General features: G+C 58.9%; 1 protein-coding gene across 2 annotated transcripts in view; it reads left to right on the top strand.

The window, feature by feature from the left end:
• Nucleotides 1-16,445, top strand: part of PACS1 (phosphofurin acidic cluster sorting protein 1) — a 146,151-nt gene extending 129,706 nt beyond the window's left edge. For both annotated transcript variants that reach the window (XM_043926355.1, XM_043926363.1), the window contains exons 11-24: nucleotides 2,078-2,158; nucleotides 3,686-3,801; nucleotides 3,914-4,049; nucleotides 5,049-5,153; nucleotides 5,776-5,882; nucleotides 6,555-6,709; nucleotides 6,844-6,954; nucleotides 8,036-8,138; nucleotides 8,535-8,577; nucleotides 10,943-10,985; nucleotides 11,201-11,336; nucleotides 13,412-13,638; nucleotides 14,831-14,950; nucleotides 15,042-16,445. In XM_043926355.1, the coding sequence (XP_043782290.1) occupies nucleotides 2,078-2,158; nucleotides 3,686-3,801; nucleotides 3,914-4,049; nucleotides 5,049-5,153; nucleotides 5,776-5,882; nucleotides 6,555-6,709; nucleotides 6,844-6,954; nucleotides 8,036-8,138; nucleotides 8,535-8,577; nucleotides 10,943-10,985; nucleotides 11,201-11,336; nucleotides 13,412-13,638; nucleotides 14,831-14,950; nucleotides 15,042-15,157 (1,599 nt within the window). In that variant the 3' untranslated portion in view covers nucleotides 15,158-16,445. The remainder of the gene's footprint in view (nucleotides 1-2,077; nucleotides 2,159-3,685; nucleotides 3,802-3,913; nucleotides 4,050-5,048; nucleotides 5,154-5,775; nucleotides 5,883-6,554; nucleotides 6,710-6,843; nucleotides 6,955-8,035; nucleotides 8,139-8,534; nucleotides 8,578-10,942; nucleotides 10,986-11,200; nucleotides 11,337-13,411; nucleotides 13,639-14,830; nucleotides 14,951-15,041) is intronic.
• Nucleotides 16,446-17,803: the final 1,358 nt, after the last annotated feature.

The raw sequence follows: 17,803 nt of genomic DNA, 5'->3' as shown, positions 1-17,803 counted from the left end.
TCCCTGATTTCGCAGCCTTGTTATTTGTTTCTTTTTTCTTAACCTTCCGTTTTTTTCCCCAAATTTCAGAGAATTCAGTTGATCACTAGAACCAGAAGGGATTTCTGCCAATACAAATTATTACAGTTGTGAGTTTTCCCAAGACTTGAGCACATGATTTGGTCCTTGAAGCTGATGACAATAGGCCCTGACAGCGCTTCAGCTGGGGCAGCCAAGAGATGGAGACGTTCCACCAGGAATGCCTGCTGCTAAAAGTCGCAAATTCCTCGCACTGTGATGAATGGTGCTGAAGACCAGTAGTTGGTAAAAGCAGGAGCCTGAAGTACCACCTCACCCTGGCCCCCCACACACACAGGAGTGGGGCACCTGAGCCACAGCCAGCAGGCACCACGCCTCAGGCTGCTGCAGCTGTCTCGGTGCCACACAGACAGCACAGCGGCTGCGCTGCTGGGGCGAGAGAAGCCTAAAGTATTTATAGGAGCAGGAAGAGGAACTTGGAAAGTCAGGCGCTTACTCCTGGCAGGATCGACCAGAACATCCAGAAGAGTCAGTGCACAGCCGGCAGGTGCCCCCAACCCTAGTCTGGGTTAGAGCGCTCTGACACTGCTCTGTCGTCAGAGGGCTTGACCACAGGGCTGCTGCCCGAGAACCTTTGAGCAGGGTGGTATTACCACCCTCAGGCATCCTCTCTAAAACATGTTTAAGTCATTTGTCGTGCTGAGATCCCACACTAAGTGAAGTCATCTCCAGTCTCAAGTCCAACCGAGACTTTTCTCTGACTGTAGACTGTTAACATCGGTTATCCCAATAGGCAATGTGTAAATGAACTAGCTGTGCAGACAGGAGGCAACCTACCGTCCATGGCTCTGAACCAAACTGTCTCACACTCCGGGGCCGTGGGGTCTGGTTAAAATGCCTTGGGTTAGTTTGACAGACAGCTCAGAAGAGTGGTCCTCAACCAAGGGTGGTTTTGCCTCCCAGGGAACATTGGGCAAGGACTGGAGACATTTTTTTTTTTTTTTTAGTTCTCACAGCAGGGGTGATTAGTGGGTGGAGGCGGGGCTGCAGCTCAGATCCTGCGCAGGACGCCCCAGAGTAGAGAAGGGCCCTCCGCAGATGCCAGTGGTCCCAGGTGGAGAAAACCTGGCTTAGCGTGTGACACGGGCTGACTTGTGTGATCGTTGTTCATTAGTTTGCCAAGTGACCCCTATGAACTTTTTAGGCTTTTTCTCTGTACTCTGTCGTTTACTCAGAGAAAGGACTTTGGGTCATTGGGAGGAAGTGGGCTATCTTCGATCCTTTCTGATTCCCTGGTTCCCCAGAAGAACAAGAGACCCACTGAGGTCAGTGCCTTCTCCACAGCTGAGACTCCCACCCCACAGCTGAGACTCCCACCCCACAGCTGCTCAGGATTCCGACACTGGTGTCTGCACAGCCAGAAGCAGCATTTGCAAGTGTGAAAAATCCAGTTCTGTATCTGTATTTGCAAAGTACATTTTCAATATTTATGAGATCTGTTAATAAGAGTTGAGGACAAAGGGAGAATTATGTCACACCTAAATGGCTTAGAATATCCTGTTTGAGGGTTTTCTAGATGTTTCCACCAAGCCAAACGCATTTGGCCCCCATGGATGTCTTTAGTCTCAAAATCAAAGACCGGAACGCTGAGAGTCCCCTTTCCTCTCAGCGACACTGACGGCAGAAGTGGCCCTGTGTGCCCCTCCCGGGCAGGGGTGTTCACCACACCCCAGAGTCAAGACTGGCGGATCCCACAGCCAAGCCGTCTGAAGGCTGAGCCTCTCTTCCCTGAGAGCATCTTTTGAGAATCAGAATTTCTGGATTCAGCGTCTCACCGTGTTATTGATTTAATGATCACAGGATAACTGACCTTCTGAAGTTCGGTTTTTCACAAAAAAAATATGCTCCTTGTTAAGATGAAAGTCCCAAAGACGTTATGAAAGATGTCATGAGGTCTTCAGATTAAGTGAAAGTATTTTAAGCTTCCAAGGGACTTAGGGAGCAAGTTAGAGTGGTGATTATTTGGATTGGTGATGACTAATTATTATAATTTTTGCAGATGGAATTGGCTGCGCTAGAAAAAGTCAAATCTGCTCGGATTAAAAATCAAGATGACAGCTTGACTGAAACAGACACTCTGGTATGTGTGGTTCCGTCTCCTGTTTTTAGCTGTCTAAAATAGTTTTGGGTACCTTTAGAAATAGAGGCAAAAAGACCCTCAGGACCATCCTGAAACTTCTGCCTAAATCTGTGGACTTACAAAGGTCCTGCATTCTCTTCCTCCCGAAATCTTTACTTGTCGAGTATCAGGTTTGTGTCCAAACTCGCAAACCAGAAACGTCCCCATTCCACTCCTTCATTAGGTCTGAGCAAATGCTGACTTGATACTTTCTCACTATCTGTCACTCTCATGTACCTTTATTTTTTTCTTTAATTTTTATGTATTTATTTGTTCACTTTTGGCTGGGCTGGGTCTTCACTGCTGCATGGACTTTTCTCTAGTTACAGCAAGCCAGGGCTGCTCTCTAGTTGCGGTGCACAGGCTTCTCTAGGGCTTCAGTAGTTGTGGAGCACAGGCTTAGTCGCTCCTCGGCATGTACAACGTTCTCGAATCAGGGATCAAACCTGTGTCTCCTGCATTGACAGGCGGCGATTCTTTACTACTGAGCCACCAGGAAAGCCCCTCCACCCCCTCATTTACTCCTGGAGGATGATGAGCAGTATCTTTCCCTGAAAAACTGTCCCTTTCTCCAGTGTTATTTTTACAACGACCAGACAGTCCACAGTATCAGCTCTCCAGGTGGTTACTTACTGGTTGTCTCCTCCCACTGAGAGATGTTGGGGCTGCTCAGGGGTGCACGGGATGGATCGCCTGGGGCGCCCAGTGTAGTTACACACAGACTGAAGTCACACACAGACACACACGCACACACACAGAGTGCTGAGCACTGACCGTGCCACAACGAGAACACCACGGCGCCCCGTCCGGGGGGAAAGCCGGCCAGAGCTCACAGCGCAGAGGCTCCAGGGGCCCGGGAGTGAAGGGCGGGCGGGTCACCTGGGTGAGGGAGTCTGGGGCCGGCCCGAGCTCAGCCCATATGGGACTGGAGGCCAGGCCCAGCTGGGAGGAGAGAGCAGAGAACTTGACCGGAAACCCTCTGGGGGTGGGCTGTACTTCAGCCTCCCGGTGGGAGCTGCCAGCTGAAAGGAGGAATTCTTTCAGGCTCACGTCTCCTCTAGTAAGGAATCCTGTGTCACAGGTCTGTTGTCCAGCAGAGCCTTAGGCCGGGTTCAAGAACACTGTGGTTCACCTGAAACCCAAGCAGCCCAGCCTCCACTGTTTCCCACTTTGGTCTGTATTGCACAGCAGGGATTTCAAAAATGAAATTCGCATCACGTCACTTCCTGAGTAAAAGGCTGTCCTTCCCGCCTCGAGAAACCAGATCATCCGTCGAGATTTGCGTGCTGATGGTTCATAAGCGTTGGGGTCAGGTCGGGTAGCAGGCGACAGTGCCCGGCACGGCGGGCGCCCTCAGCTGAATTAAACAGTCGTCAGGGGAGGCGGGCGGGAGTTTTAGAACCATGTGTTTCCTGGAAAAGAGCGCGGCGGGCTGCTGGCCCAGACAGGAGGGGGGTCACCCTCGCGGCTTCTTTTGCTCTGTGGCAGGAAATCACTGACCAGGACATGTTTGGAGATGTGAGCACGAGTCTGGTTGTGCCCGAGAAAGTCAAAACTCCCATGAAGTCCAGCAAAACGGACCTGCAGGGCTCCGCCTCCCCCAGGTACTCAGGGTGGGAAGAAGCTCCTGAGGCATCGGGTGGAAGGAGGGGAGCACGGCCAGAGTGGCCTCGGAAAGGGGGGCCACTTAACCGCCTCCTTCCATGCCCGTGGCAGCAAAGTGGAAGGGGTGCACACCCCCCGGCAGAAGAGGAGCACCCCCCTGAAGGAGCGGCAGCTCTCCAAGCCGCTGAGCGAGAGGACCAACAGCTCCGACAGCGAGCGGTCCCCAGACCTGGGCCACAGCACACAGGTACCCGCCTGCCAGGCGCCCCAGATCCCCGGCTCTGCTCCGTCATCTCCTTGGGAGGTCGGGCGGAGAGGAAGGGGGTATATTTGATTGTTCTGAGTAAAGAGAGGCCTAAAGGGAGAAGTCCAGCATGTTTGCTGTCTGCTCCTGCTGAGGAATTGCAGGATGGAATAGGGGACACTAGCGTATTCTGCTCCCATCAGACCTTAGAGGGGACAGTGGCCATCAGCTCTCCCAGGAGGTCTGCCCTGCACTCTGATGCCCTTAGCATTGCTGTGGGCTAGTTACAGTGATTTGAAGCCAACACGGCAACATTAAGCTTTTGAGCGCCAGCCCTCAGGGTGGCTGGGGTAGGCACACAGAAGGTTCTGGCCCTCGGCTGTATGCTCTCCGAAGGCCAGCCCCCCGGGGAAGGGTTCTCCCTCACGGCCTCACCCAGCTCCTGCGCTCCTGGAGTTAGTGGTGGGCCGGCTTCTTCTGATAAATACCTCTGGGAAGGGGGTTTGTGTCCGTGTGGCTTCCAGAGCTAACGCTCGCTCTCGCAGCTGAAAGTGAGCCCAGGACTAGAATAGCCTGGTGCCTGGGGCGAGGTATTGTCCTTCTTGTTAATCACTGTTCCTGAAATACCTTTGTTCCCCGAGTTGGAGGGCTCCCCACACGGCGCACTCTCATTATCTCTCCCCACTGCCCTCCTTTCCATCCTGTGAGCACCTGCTCTCCACTCCTCCCTCCCCCACTCCTGCTGCCCCTGCTTCATTCCCCTTTGGGGCCCTTCCTGCCTCGGCAGGACAGCCGCCATGTTCCTGGGGCACCAGCCTGGGCCCTGAGGCCTGGCTTCGCGTGTTCTCATCCCCCTGCTGTGCTCTGGCCTGTGGGACACCAGGTCTCCTGCACAGGTTCCTGGTAGCTCTTCTCCATACCCTGGACCACAAGTCCCCCCAGCCACCGCCCCCCCAAGCTCCCTGGGGACCAACAGACATTTGTCTGCATCTATCCCTGCAGATTCCTAGAAAGGTGGTCTATGACCAGCTGAACCAGATCCTGGTGTCAGATGCGGCCCTCCCAGAAAACGTCATCCTCGTCAACACCACTGACTGGCAGGGCCAGGTACAGCACCCAGGGTCGCGGGGCCGGGAAGGAGGGATGTTGGGGAACAAGAGACTCCCCGGGTGTGGATCTCAAAGGCAGGGCGCGGGGAAATCCGAAATGACCCCCTTCTTTTCCGGCCCCTCCTAGCCTGACCTAAGCCCACAGCTCTGGCTCTGGTCCCAGTCCCATCATTTTCCAGCCTGAGGGGCCTTAAGTCACCAGTTTTCTGTACCTCAGTTTCCTTATCTCTAAAAAAGCAGCAGTATGGCCCGTCTCACCTGCCTTCCCAGCCTGTGTGCTGTGAGGCGCCAGCGCTGCCCTGGTTTCCAGAAGGGGCAGAGCAACAGCAGCCCAGCCCCGCCCAGTCCGGCCACCTACCCAGCATGTGGCCCGCGGAGGCCGTGTAGAATCTAGCATGTCCTGGGCCTTCCCACGTTTCCTCCTGATCCCGTCTCCCTGGGGTCTGGCCCCACCTCCTCCTGACTGGCAGTCAGAGCCTGACCTTAGCCAGCTGTGGTCTGAATGACGGAGGGTGGGGCTCTCTGCCCGGCCTGGGCCTTGGCGCCCTCGTGACCTGCGGGAGGCGGTGGCCCGGCTGCACAGCCTCACCTGTGTGCCGTCCCGCTCCCCGACCCCGCAGTACGTGGCGGAGCTGCTGCAGGACCAGCGGAAGCCCGTCGTGTGCACGTGCTCCACGGTGGAGGTCCAGGCCGTGCTGTCCGCCCTGCTCACCCGCATCCAGCGCTAGTAAGGCCCGGCTCCTCCCCTGCCCTTTGGGGTCCCCTCCCACCTCATCCTCCCACCCTCATTTCCAAGCTCTGACAGGACCCCCTGGCCCATCAGACCCAGAGCTCACAGTTGGCACCTGGTCGGGCGGCGTCTGGCCCTGGTGCTCTGTTGTCCCTACTGGCCCCAGAGAGTCGGGGTGAAAATGTCACCTTCCTGCCCACCAGCCTCCCGCCTGGTCCTCTGCCGCACCTTGACCTGCCTCACCCTCTTCCTAAACCCATGACGAAGAAGGCCGGGCAGAGAGAGCCCGGGGTTCTGCAAGACTTTCTCCTCCCGCCCCGCTGCCTACCCAGAGTCGGGGCCCTCCTCTCAGGACCTGCCGTGGAAAGAGCCTCGGAGGTCTTGGGCTCATGCCCGCCTCTGACCCCAGGGCACTGCCGACTCGTCTTCTCGTTAGCCTCAAGCGGTTCTGCCTGCCTTCTAGACAGTCCCCTGTCCTCTCTGACCCTGAATTTCTCTCTTTTTGCAGAAGCACTATGGTGTGTTGCCTCTCTCTGTGTGATTTTGTTCACTGGTTTGTTTTTCCTCTGGGGGCTGTCGAGGTCGAGTGAAGTCAGAGCTGGGGGGAGGCTTCCTCTGAGCTGATCGTGGCCCCCTGACGTGGCCCTGTCCGCCCCCCTTCGCTCCCAGCTGCAACTGTAATTCCTCCATGCCGAGGCCGGTGAAGGTGGCAGCAGTGGGCGGCCAGAGCTACCTGAGCTCCATCCTCCGCTTCTTCGTCAAGTCGCTGGCCAGCAAGACCTCGGACTGGCTGGGCTACATGCGCTTCCTCATCATTCCCCTCGGTGAGGACGTGGCAGAGCCCACCCCTGAAGCGGGGGGTGGCGTTGGGTCCCGGGAAGGGCCAGTCGGGGAGACCAAAGGCCGGGCTTCATTCACCCCCCTCACCAGCTCGCCTTCTCTGGTCTCCGTCTACCAGGTTCTCACCCAGTGGCCAAATACCTGGGCTCCGTCGACAGCAGGTATAGCAGCACCTTCCTTGATCCTGGCTGGAGAGATCTGTTCAGCCGCTCGGAGCCCCCGGTGTCAGGTACCGGCCCCTCGTGGGGGACGAGACGCGGGGAGCTGGGCTCAGCTGCACGCAGGGGCGGGGGGCGTGCTGCTTCTCCTCCCTGTGGCCTGTTCATTTTTTCAGCGTTTTATTAAAAGGAGGCCCCTTAAGCACAGCCCTTCCACGCTGGATGTGTTTGGTCTCTGCACATTTAGAAATAAGGAGGCCGAGGGGGTGGTGTCAGGAAGTATCTGGTTGTGGAGATCAAATATGGAAGCGGAGAGCAGCTGCCAAGCGTCTATTGATAAATGAATAACACGCCACCAACCGTGTCTTTTTCTGAAATACAGAGCAGAGGCGGCAGGGACGGGAGTGAGCTTGGGCCCAGCGAGGCCGGGAGGTGGTCAGTGCTCCCACAGGCCAGGCAGGAAGTGACAAGGGCAGGAGGTGGTGGGGGCGGCCGGTGGTTCCAGGGCTGATCAGAGCAGAGATGGAAGCAGGAGCCAGCCAAGCCTGGGAAGGAGCAGGCTGGGGGGAAGGGCGCACGGATCAGACGGAGGATAGCTCCTGGCTGCATGATTCCTTAGATTCAGGGGACTTCCCTGGTGGTCCCGTGGTTAAGACTTCACCCTCCAGTGCAGGGGATGTGCGTTTAATCCCTGGTCGGGGAGCTAAGATCCCCCATGCCTCGAGGACAAAAAACTAAAACATAAAACAGAAGCAATATGGTAACAAATTCAGTGAAGACTTTAAATAAATAGTTCACACCCAAAAAGGTATCTTTTAAAAAAAATTCCTGGGATTTCCCTGACGGTACAGGGGTTAAGAATCTGCCTTTCAATTCAGGGGACGTGGGTTCTATCCCTGGTCGGGGAACTGAGGTCCCCTGTGCCACAGGTCAACTAAACCTGCACGGCGCAGCTAAGGCCCAACACACCCAAATAAATAAATGAACAATGTTTAAAAAATTTCTTAGGTTCAAACCAGCGGGTCTTTAGAGCCCTTTCTCTGCCTCAGCTCCGGGGGTCTTCTGGTGGGACTCAGCAAGGGGACTCTCAAAGAGGGTTCTCGGGGTCGCCTGCTGAAGTAAGTCAGCCCGTGTCTCTCGGCTCCTCCGCAGAGCAACTGGACGTGGTGGGGCGGGTGATGCAGTACGTCAGCGGGGCGGCCGTGACGCACCAGCTGCCTGTGGCGGAAGCCATGCTCACCTGTAGGCACAAGTTGTGAGTGCACCCGGGGTGGACTCTTGAAAACAGGTTGGGTGGGCTAGAGAAATCTTCAGTTCTTTTGCTTTTCCACACCGTCCTCCTCCTCACCGCATTTCCCTCGTGGGAACCCAAGAGAGTAGTGCCTTTTCTTCCCTGCCCGGGCCTGCCCCCACCCACTGTGGCGCCCCGTCGGTACAGACGTGGGGGCAGAGGATAGAGCGTGCACAATCGGGGCTCTCGCCTCCTTCTGGAGGCTCCCCATGCCATCCTGAGGGCAGAGGGAAGATGGCAAGTGGTGTCTGGGCTCCCTTAAAGCCTCAGTAAAGCGAGTAAAGCGTGGAAAGCTTCCGTCCCCAGCTCTCCACGCGGTCTCTCCCGCCCGCTGTAAAACTCTCCTGTCTCTCCTCACAGCCCTGATGAAGACTCGTATCAGAAGTTCATCCCCTTCATTGGCGTGAGTACCAACCCCCCTCTCCTCTGTACCCCACCCACCCACCTGGCCTCCCTGACCTCTACACGCGCGCGCGCACACACACACACACACACACACACACACACACACACACGGCTTTCCTGACCTCCACGCACGTACACGCACACACACATACACACACACACACACACACACACACACACACACGGCTTTCCTGATGGCTCAGATGGTAAAGAATCTGCATGCAATACAGGAGACTCAAGTTCAATCCCTGGGTCGGGAAGATCCCCTAGAGAAGGGAATGGCAGCTGACTCCAGTATTCCTGCCTAGAGAATCCCATGGACAGAGGAGCCTGGTGGTCTATAGTCCACCGCACACAGTCTGACATTGACTGACTCACTTCATACACAAGGGACTCATCTAGACAGCGGGTCTTATCCAGGGGCGATTTTGTTCCCAGAAGACATCTGGCAGTGTCTGATCTGGGGACACATTTGGCTGTCAGAGCTGGAAGTGGGGGTGGGCAAAGCTGGGAGTGGAGGTTGCACCGGTATCTGTGGGTGGGGCCAGGGACACGCTAACCACCCTGCAGGGCCCAGGACAGGCCCCCAGAAGAGAGCCCCGAGGGTCAGCAATGCCGGGGAGAGGAAGCCGTGGGCTGGGACAGGCCCTGAGCTGCTCCTTCCAGAGTCCTTTCCCCTTCGGGGACTGGCCCCATATCACCACAGGTACCACATGTTATTACTGTGGTTCTGGGGTCCCCAGGGGTGATATCCAGGGCACTGGTTCTCCGGCTGCAGGGAAAAGAAAGCAAAGCTGTTCCAAGGAAGGGAGTCTGAGACATGAGTAGCTGTCTTCAGAGACGGGGACACGAGAGGAAGGGGCTCTCTCCCCTCCTGTTTGGTCAGGGAAGAATCTTTGCACAAGTGGATTCTGAAGACAAAGGAAAGACCTCTTGGGTGTCCTTGCAGTCAGGTGGTCCCGGCCCAGGTTGCATTTGGCAGTTGCGGGGCCTCAAGGCCGAGACTGACGGAGAGAGGGAGCCTAGAGGGGACAGCTGACGCCCCTCCACCCCCGGGGCCAAAGCACAACACAGAAGCTGGCAGAGAACTCAGATTTCCCTTTCTGAGACGGCCGAGTTTCTCTTCCACATCAGCTGGTATCTTTTCCTGCAGCCTCGCCGAGGGTCCCTCCTAGCCTCTAGGGAGGATGAGGCACGTGCAGGTGAGGGGCCGGCAGCCCCCATCCCTGCTCTCCACTCATCCCAGATCCTGTGATCCTGGGTCATCCTGTGAGCCTCGAGTGATCCTGGGAAATGCCTGAGCCTGGGGGGGTGGTTCTTGTCAAGGTTCCCATCTGCCTGGGCCAGTCAGTCCCCACCAGCCACTGGGGCTGGTCCTACGGCCACATAGGAGGGCCCGGGCCGTGATGAGCAGCCCGGGCTGGCAGTGACCCATGTCTGTGTGGAGCAGTGGGGTCACTGCCACTCTGGCCTCGCAGCAAAACAGATAAAAAATTAAAAATGGAAACAAGCGAACGGAGGACCTGGCAGCCTCGTGCAGCAACCAGAGGAGCAAGGAGAGAGGACTCACGTCCAGGAAGTTCAGAGTACCAGCGTGCCACTTTCCAGGCATTAAAATCAGTATGCGTAGTCAGGGACAGATTCCACGAGTGGCAGCACAGTGCTCTCATCAGCTTCAAGGGAGCCACCACGTGTGTGTGACCCCCGCTCCCTGCTGTCCCCAGGGCCCGGTTTCCATGACCCCTCCCCCCCCAGCAGGGCCCCTGCTGACCTCAGGTCCCTGCCCTGACGTTCAGGTCTGTCTCTGGCTGTACCCTTTGCTGGCCACTGGAGGGCCCCCTCTGCCCTTCCCAGAATTCTCTCAGAGGTATCTTAAAATTCTCTGGGGAGCTGACATCAGTATCACTGCCCAGGGCTGGGCTTGGAGTCAGGGGTCCCTGGGATCCCCCCCGCCCTCGTTCTGTTCCTCCCGATTCCTGTTCCAGCGTGTTCCCCACCCCGACCCATACCCCACTCCTATCTGCCGAGGTTTTCTCCCTGTCCTCCCCTCTCTCTGACCTGAGAAGACGGTCTCCTGCCCAAGTGATCTTAGAAGAAATGAGATCAGGATACAAAAGGGTGTATCCTTTTTTTATAAGGCCTTGCCCACGTTCCCAGAGAAGAGCTGCGGGTCTCCCGCGCCCCCGACTCGCTGTTTGCAGCTGGGTTTGCTCACCTCTCCTGACGATCCCAGCTGCTCAGAATCGGCAGAGTTTCAAAGCCTGCGATCAAACAGCGTGCGGTTGTGGCCACTGGGTCCAGCTGACCCAAAGGTGTCCAGCTTGGGTGGGTGGACCTAACGCAGGGTCTCTTCTCCCTCGCAGGTGGTGAAGGTGGGTCTGGTTGAAGACTCTCCTTCCACAACAGGTGAGCCTGGGCCCCTTGGCCTCTACTGGGTGAGAATGCTGCATCTCACCTGCCTGCTCCCTAGTCAGGCAGGCCGAAGGGTGAAGACGAGGGGGTCCCAGGCCAAGGCAGGGCTTGAGCCGCAGGGTTCGAGCCCCAGGGCGGTGGCGGAGCAGGCTGCAGCCAAGACCGGTCAGGGCAGTTTCCTCTGGCCGACCGTGTCTGTCCCCCCGCAGGTGATGGTGACGACGCACCCGTGGTCAGCCTGACTGTGCCTTCCACGTCGCCACCCTCCAGCTCGGGCCTGAGCCGAGATGCCACGGCCACCCCTCCCTCCTCCCCGTCCATGAGCAGCGCCCTGGCCGTCATGGGGTAAGGCTGTGGCCTGTTCCCGTCTGTCCCCCCACATGCCTTCATTGGGGCGGCACCTGCCTGATTCCCCAGCTGCCCCAGTGTGTAGGACGGTGACCCCGGGCCTGGAAGGTCAGCGGGGAGAGTCAGGTCACTGGCCAAGCCGGTCATCACACAGCTTGCTCCCATGAGCTCCCGTCTGTCCTGTCTGCCCCCCCTCCCCCAGGTATAAGGGCAAATGAGACCCGGGGCACCGAGGCCCTTCTCGCCTGCCAGGTGCTGCACGTACCGAGGGTAGGACTGCTGAGTCCGGGAGAGGGAGTGTGGGCCCGGGTGTCAGACACCTGGATTTGCATCATGTCCACACAGTTGCGTCCACCGTGTGTGTTTGTGTTAAAGAACAAACTGCTCAGTGACACTTGTCAAAGCAAGAGCGACTCTGTCGAAGGTGGGAACGGCTGCCGTAGGCGTGGGCACCCCCGCGGTGGGACTCTGCAGCGGGAGCTGGGACTTTGGCTGGAGCAGAAGCAGGAGGGGGCAGAGGCAGTAAAAGTACTAAGAGGAACTTTGGGGGTTCCAATTCCGGCTAAACTGCCCTGACAGAAGTCTCACGAAGACACTCCTGAGGGGTGGAGGGTGAGGATCCCCGATCAGAGACGCAGGGCGGTCAGAAATGCGGGGCGGGGGGATTCTTGCAAGGACCGGATTTTCCGAGGCCCAGAAAGAGGTTCAGGAGCCTGACTAGTTTGAGCATGGAATCTTGGTCACTTGGACAAGCTACTCAGCTCCACTCACACCCCATGAAAGTAAAGGTTAAGCAGCCACGGGGTTTTGCTGTGAGGTGGAAATAAGAGCCTCACGGTCAGCGCCTGGCCCGAGGAGGCGCGGCCTCCTTCAGGGCACCCAGTGTGTCCATCACCCAAGGGCCCCTGCGGCCAGTGACACGGGCAGGTCAGACCCCGGGCTCCTGGGCCCTGGCAGGGCCAAAGCCACAGAGAGACTGCTGTGACCGAGTAGGGAGGGGTGGCCAGGAAGCAGGGAGGGAATTCTTTTAGGATCTGAAATGTCCAAAGCTTAGATCAGGTGGTCAAGGAGGCCTCTGGGGAGCTGACTGGGGCAGGGGAGAGGGCAGCAGAGAAGAGCCAGAGGTGTTCCTGCCGCTTCCTCCCTGCTCCCTTTCCTCTCCCTCCACCTCCTCCTGGTCTCCTGGGGATGCTCTGTGAGGAGCAGAGGGTGGGCACTGGCCGGTGGCTTTTCCAGAACCCCCGACAACAGTGCCGTGGTCCCCAAAGAATCCTAAGTGTCTCGGGGCGGAGCCTGGACCCCAGCCCGCCCCCTCGCTCGCCCTGTCTCCGCTCTCCGCTCCCCATCGGGGTCTGCCGCTGACTTGCCAAAGTGCAGGAAGAGGAGGGAATCCCATCAGCAGGTCACGCGGTGACCTCACGGTCCAGGCTCCCTGGGGCCTGGGGACCAGCCTTACCCCGACCTCCTTTCCCATCCGGTTTAAGCTTGTTTTTTAATGGAACCGCTGAATCCAGGCAGAAAGAAACATCAGATGATTTGTGTAGCCTGTACCTATTGTGTCTGACGCCTCCTTTCAAGAAAATATCAGCTCTTTTTCCCCTCAGAGCTAAAATTATCCCTGAGCTAGAAGCGCCATAAACAAGAGAGAAAGCCACAGGTCGGCTGCTCTCCCCCGGCGGCTCTGCAGCCGCCTGATGCCCGCCTCTGCCCCACTTAGTCTCTCCCACCCTCGGCGGGGGTTTCTGCCTGCTGGGGGTCGTGCGTGTGCACACGTCTGCACACATGCTCACGCACATGTGTCCTTGTGTGTGGGTGTGCGTGCACACATCTTCTTCCCTCGCAGAGCTTCCTTCCTCTCTCCCTTCTTCCTGGGCTCCGCTGTGGGCACTTGCGGCCTCACCCTCTCCTGGCCGTGTTCTCAGGTCAGCCTGACCCCGCACTCCCACCCCAGCCCGTTCTGTGAGGCTGGAGGGAACCCGGAGCCCCTGGGCTGGTGCCTCCTCCAGGCCCTCCCCGCCCCGTCCGCCCTTGGTGGGCGCTGAGCCTCGCCCCCCATTACCGCCCCTCTCCAGGAGCCCCAGCAGCCCGTACGGGGACGTGATTGGCCTCCAGGTGGACTACTGGCTGGGCCACCCTGGGGAGCGGAGGAGGGAAGGCGACAAGAGGGACGCCAGCTCCAAGAACACCCTCAAGAGCGTCTTCCGCTCAGTGCAGGTTTCCCGCCTGCCCCACGGCGGGGAGGCCCAGCTCTCCGGCACCATGGCCATGACCGTGGTCACCAAAGAGAAGAACAAGAAAGGTAAGTGACTCGAGAGGCCAGGGGCAATCGGGGCCTCCAGGCCTTCCCGTCTCCTCTCTCGGGGTCGGGACAGGATCCGCTTCTGGGAGAGAGACCCTGGATGAGCACAGAGGCAGCAAGCACATGTATCATGGGGTCCCGCCCCACCACACAGGACAAAGCCGTTCCTTCTGTCACAAAGGAAACCGAGGTCCCCAGGGAGTCACTGGTCCCTGCCTGCTCAGCATCGGCACCTTTGGGGCGAGGCAGTTTGCTGCCATGAATGAGGGAGGCTTCCTGGCCAGTGCCCTCAGGGATGGATGGTGTGACCCAAAGGTTGTCCCCGCGCCACGGCTCCCAACCCCCAACCCCAGAGGCCACCCAGGCCTTCATGAACAAAGGGTGTGGTTTGACTAGAGCCTATCCCAGGGAGAAGACGGCTTCAGCACCAGCAGGGGGAGGGGTCCTGCACTCTGAGGAGGTGAGGCAGGAGCCCTGATACCCAGGAGGCAGGGGCAGCGCTCACAGATATCGGTTCCCGTGGTGAACCCCCACATCTGGCTCTGCATTTGCTGGAGCAGGCGGGGTGACTCTGGGGTGCTTGCCGCCTCCCAGCTGTCAGGAAGGGGCTTCCTTCTCTGCTGAGCCTCACCTTCCTCCTCTGGGCGCATCCAAAGCAGCTGGGCCTTTGCATTCATGTCTCTGCCCCCAAAGGTGCCCCGGGAGGGCAGGCAGGCCTCATGCCAGGCCCGCAGCTGGAACACCCCCCCCCCCCCCGTGGCACCCAGAGACCCGCCGAGGGCGGCCTAGGGCTGAGCTTCTATGTAGCCTCCCTGCCAGCCACACAGACACAGCCCCACGCAGGCACTTGAGTAGGTGGACAGAGGCGCCTGACAGGGCAGCTGGCCCCCTACCCACAGGCTTTCAGAACATTCGAGCCGGAAGGGACTCCGAGCCCATGTGGCCCCAGGTCCTCGTTACTCAGTGGAGATACCAAGGCCCAGGGAAAAGGGCAGGAGCTTGGAGATTCTGAGACATAGCCCCGGAGACAGACAGACAGGGGGTGGGGGGAGTGGGGAGTCTGCTTTCTGTGAATTCCACCGTTCCAGCCGGAACGATCACCGCCCTTCCAGCCGGAACGGGGCAGTGGGTGGGGGAGAGCGCAGCCGCCTTTCCAGGGGCCGTGACAAGGCGGTTCCTGCTTGCTTTCCAGTTCCCACCATCTTCCTGAGCAAGAAGCCTAGAGAAAAGGAGGTGGATTCTAAGAGCCAGGTCATCGAGGGCATCAGCCGCCTCATCTGCTCTGCTAAGCAGCAGCAGACCATGCTGAGAGGTGCGGGCGTGGGGGTTGGCGGGGGTGGAAGGGAGGCTGCGGCCCTCCCCGGCAGCCCTGGTCATCCACACGCCTCCCCTCTCACCCCCAGTGTCCATCGACGGGGTCGAGTGGAGCGACATCAAGTTCTTCCAGCTGGCAGCCCAGTGGCCTACCCATGTCAAGCACTTTCCAGTGGGACTGTTCAGTGGCAGCAAGGCCACCTGAGGGCACCGTCTCCCAGCCACGCCCCCTCCTGGCGCTGCCACCAGCCTCACCGCCTGCAGGCAGGGGGAGGCCAGCAGGCCCCGGGCCCAGTGTCCCCTCTGCTGGCCCCGGGGCCTGCATCTCCCTGGCCCGGTCTTGCCGGACACTGCCACCCACCGGGGCCGCCGTTCCCCGCCACTGCTCAGTCCCAGTCCTGGGCAGCCCCCCAACTCCTTCCTTTTCCTCCCCCTCCACTCCTGGCCCAAGGCATGTTGACTGTGCCTTTCGGTGCCCGCCCCTGGCCCCTGGAATCGAGTCCTCCAGGCCTTCCCTCACCTCACCTGACTTCAGCATCTTTCTCCACGTGGCACCAGTTCTCTTCCTGGAAATAGGAAACCTGGGGTCCTGGCCCATGGCCAGCATTCCAGCCTCCCCCTGCCACCCCCAGGATCCCATCTTCTAAAACTCAGCTGCCAGACACCACACAGTCGGCCTCCCTCTGGGGATGCCCAGCACCAAGGCCACTTCCCCCTGCTGAGGGGGTGACAAGGGCACAGACACCCCCCCACCCCAAGACAGAGTTGCTGCTGCGATGCGTGGGTTTCTGGGGTGGAGGAGCCTTCGTGGTCTCACCCTGCATGGTTCCCCCACGCCCAGGTCCCCTGGAGGTGTCACATGTGTCCCTGAGCAGTTCTTTGGTTCTCTGCACCACCAGTCTCTCAGTGGTTTTCTGTGACTCGCCAGGGGGCTGGGACCTGTCCTTGGATCTCCCCCCGCCCCGTTGAGGACTTTCCTCCCCGGCCCTGGCTCCGGCCCCGGGGAGGTGGGCGGCAGACCCTGCCAACATGTCTGCGGCCCAGTCCCTTCCGTTCCCTGCACCCCGTGTCCTCCCCTCCTCACCTGGGCCCCTGGCCTGGGCAGGCCCCGTCCTCCCAGGCCTCCCCCTCTGTGGCCTCGGCGCCTGAGCCCCTCCTCAGCCCCCACCATCGGCCTTGGCCTTCCCGGAGACCCAAGGCACGTGGGGCGGAGCTCCGGCCGCAGCCCGCCAACGCCTCCGCCTCCGGAGCTTCGGCCCTGGCCCTCTCACCCCTTCTAGAAGTTTTTGCACAGAACTTCATTTTGGAAAGTGTTTTTCTCATTCTCCATACCTCCCCCAGACTCCGCCAGCCCTTCCCCCGGTGCAGCCCTGCCGTCCAGAGTGTCCCCAGGACTGTGCTGCTCACTCGGCCGGAGAGAGGGGCAGGGTGGGAGGGGCTGAGGATGTTGGGTTTTTCATTCAATAAACTGGTGATTTCTTACCAACGAGCAATCCTTGGGCCTCCGCGCCTCTCATTGTGACACAGGATCCATCCAGCCTCGCTCGTCCCGCCGCACAGGGTGGCCACTGACTACACTCACAATCAGTTAGGAGGGGGACTTCCCTGGCGGTCCACTGGCTAAGGCTCCGCACTCCAGTGCAGGGGGCCTGGGTTCGATCCTCACTAGGCTCCTCAGGCCACAACTAAGACCTGGTGCAGCCAAATAAATATTAAAAATCAATTAGGAGGGAATACCTGACACTCCAGCGGTTAAAATTTTGTGCTTCCAATGTAGGGAGCACGGATTCAATCCCTGGTTGGGGAACTAAGATCCCACCTGCCCCATGGTATAGCCAAAAGAAAAAAAAAATCAACTGGGAACTGGCTGGAAAGAAGCCTATTCCCATTTACTTGATTATAGAAACAGGTGTGAAGGTGTGTTGCCCCACATGAGGCAAAGCGAGGTTAGGAATAGAAGTCACGCCATTCCCACCCCGAAACCCCATTTTTCTCGGGGACCCGCCATCCCCAAATCCTACCTCCCAAGTCAGTGACACGTCATCCACTCTTCCAACTGGAGATGAGAACTCGGCTTCTCTCCCGCGCTGGGTCATATTTTCTGGAAGTTGGTGAAGCCTGAGGCCTGGGGGGAGGGGGTGAGCTCAGGTCCACCATCAGTTAGCTTTCCTGCCTGCCCTTAACCCTGGAGGTGACAGATTCCTGCTCCTGGGACACCTGGCTCTTCATGCGCTCCCAGGACACAGGCCTGCATGCCAAGCCTCCTTCAGCAAATAAGTGCCCAGTAATGGGGTCTTGTGTTCCCCCCCACCCCAGGACACAACAGCCAGGTGAGGCAGGCTGTCCCCAGCTCCCCAAGCCCCATGGCCAGTCACCTAATGGAGGCTCTGGGACCCAGTGGCGTGGCCACCCAGGCTCTCTGGGCCTGGAAGATGGAACGAATGCCCGCCGCCCGAGGGGCAGAGTCCAGTCGGGTACCAGAAGGTGTCCTAGAAACGCAGTCTGCACTGCAGTTCTCCAATAAAGGATACAAGCCGGCCAGTGAGAGATATGCCTGGAGAGGTGGAGGCTGAGGTGGGCTAGAGAGGTGGGCAGAGCCCCCCAGAGGCTCCGTGGGGCAGGGGCCTGGGGGCCTGGGAGCTGGTGGGAGACCCGAGTGGGACGAGCATGGACAAACAGACTCAGGCCCCAGCTCAGAGCCCAGTCGGGGAAGCAGATGATGGAGACTGGAGTGTGAACTCCCTGACTTGACTCCCAGCCCCACTCCCGCCCAGGTGACCACTTGGCCCTACCCCAGGTCCCTCCCGCTTTCTCCAGGGCTTCCTCTCCAGCATCACTGGTGCACCGCCCC

Source organism: Cervus elaphus, chromosome 2 (genome assembly GCF_910594005.1).
Source record: "Cervus elaphus chromosome 2, mCerEla1.1, whole genome shotgun sequence".
Classification (NCBI taxonomy): domain Eukaryota; kingdom Metazoa; phylum Chordata; class Mammalia; order Artiodactyla; family Cervidae; genus Cervus; species Cervus elaphus.
The sequence above is the reverse complement of the archived record's forward strand: the minus strand, read 5'-3'. Positions and strand labels throughout refer to the sequence as shown.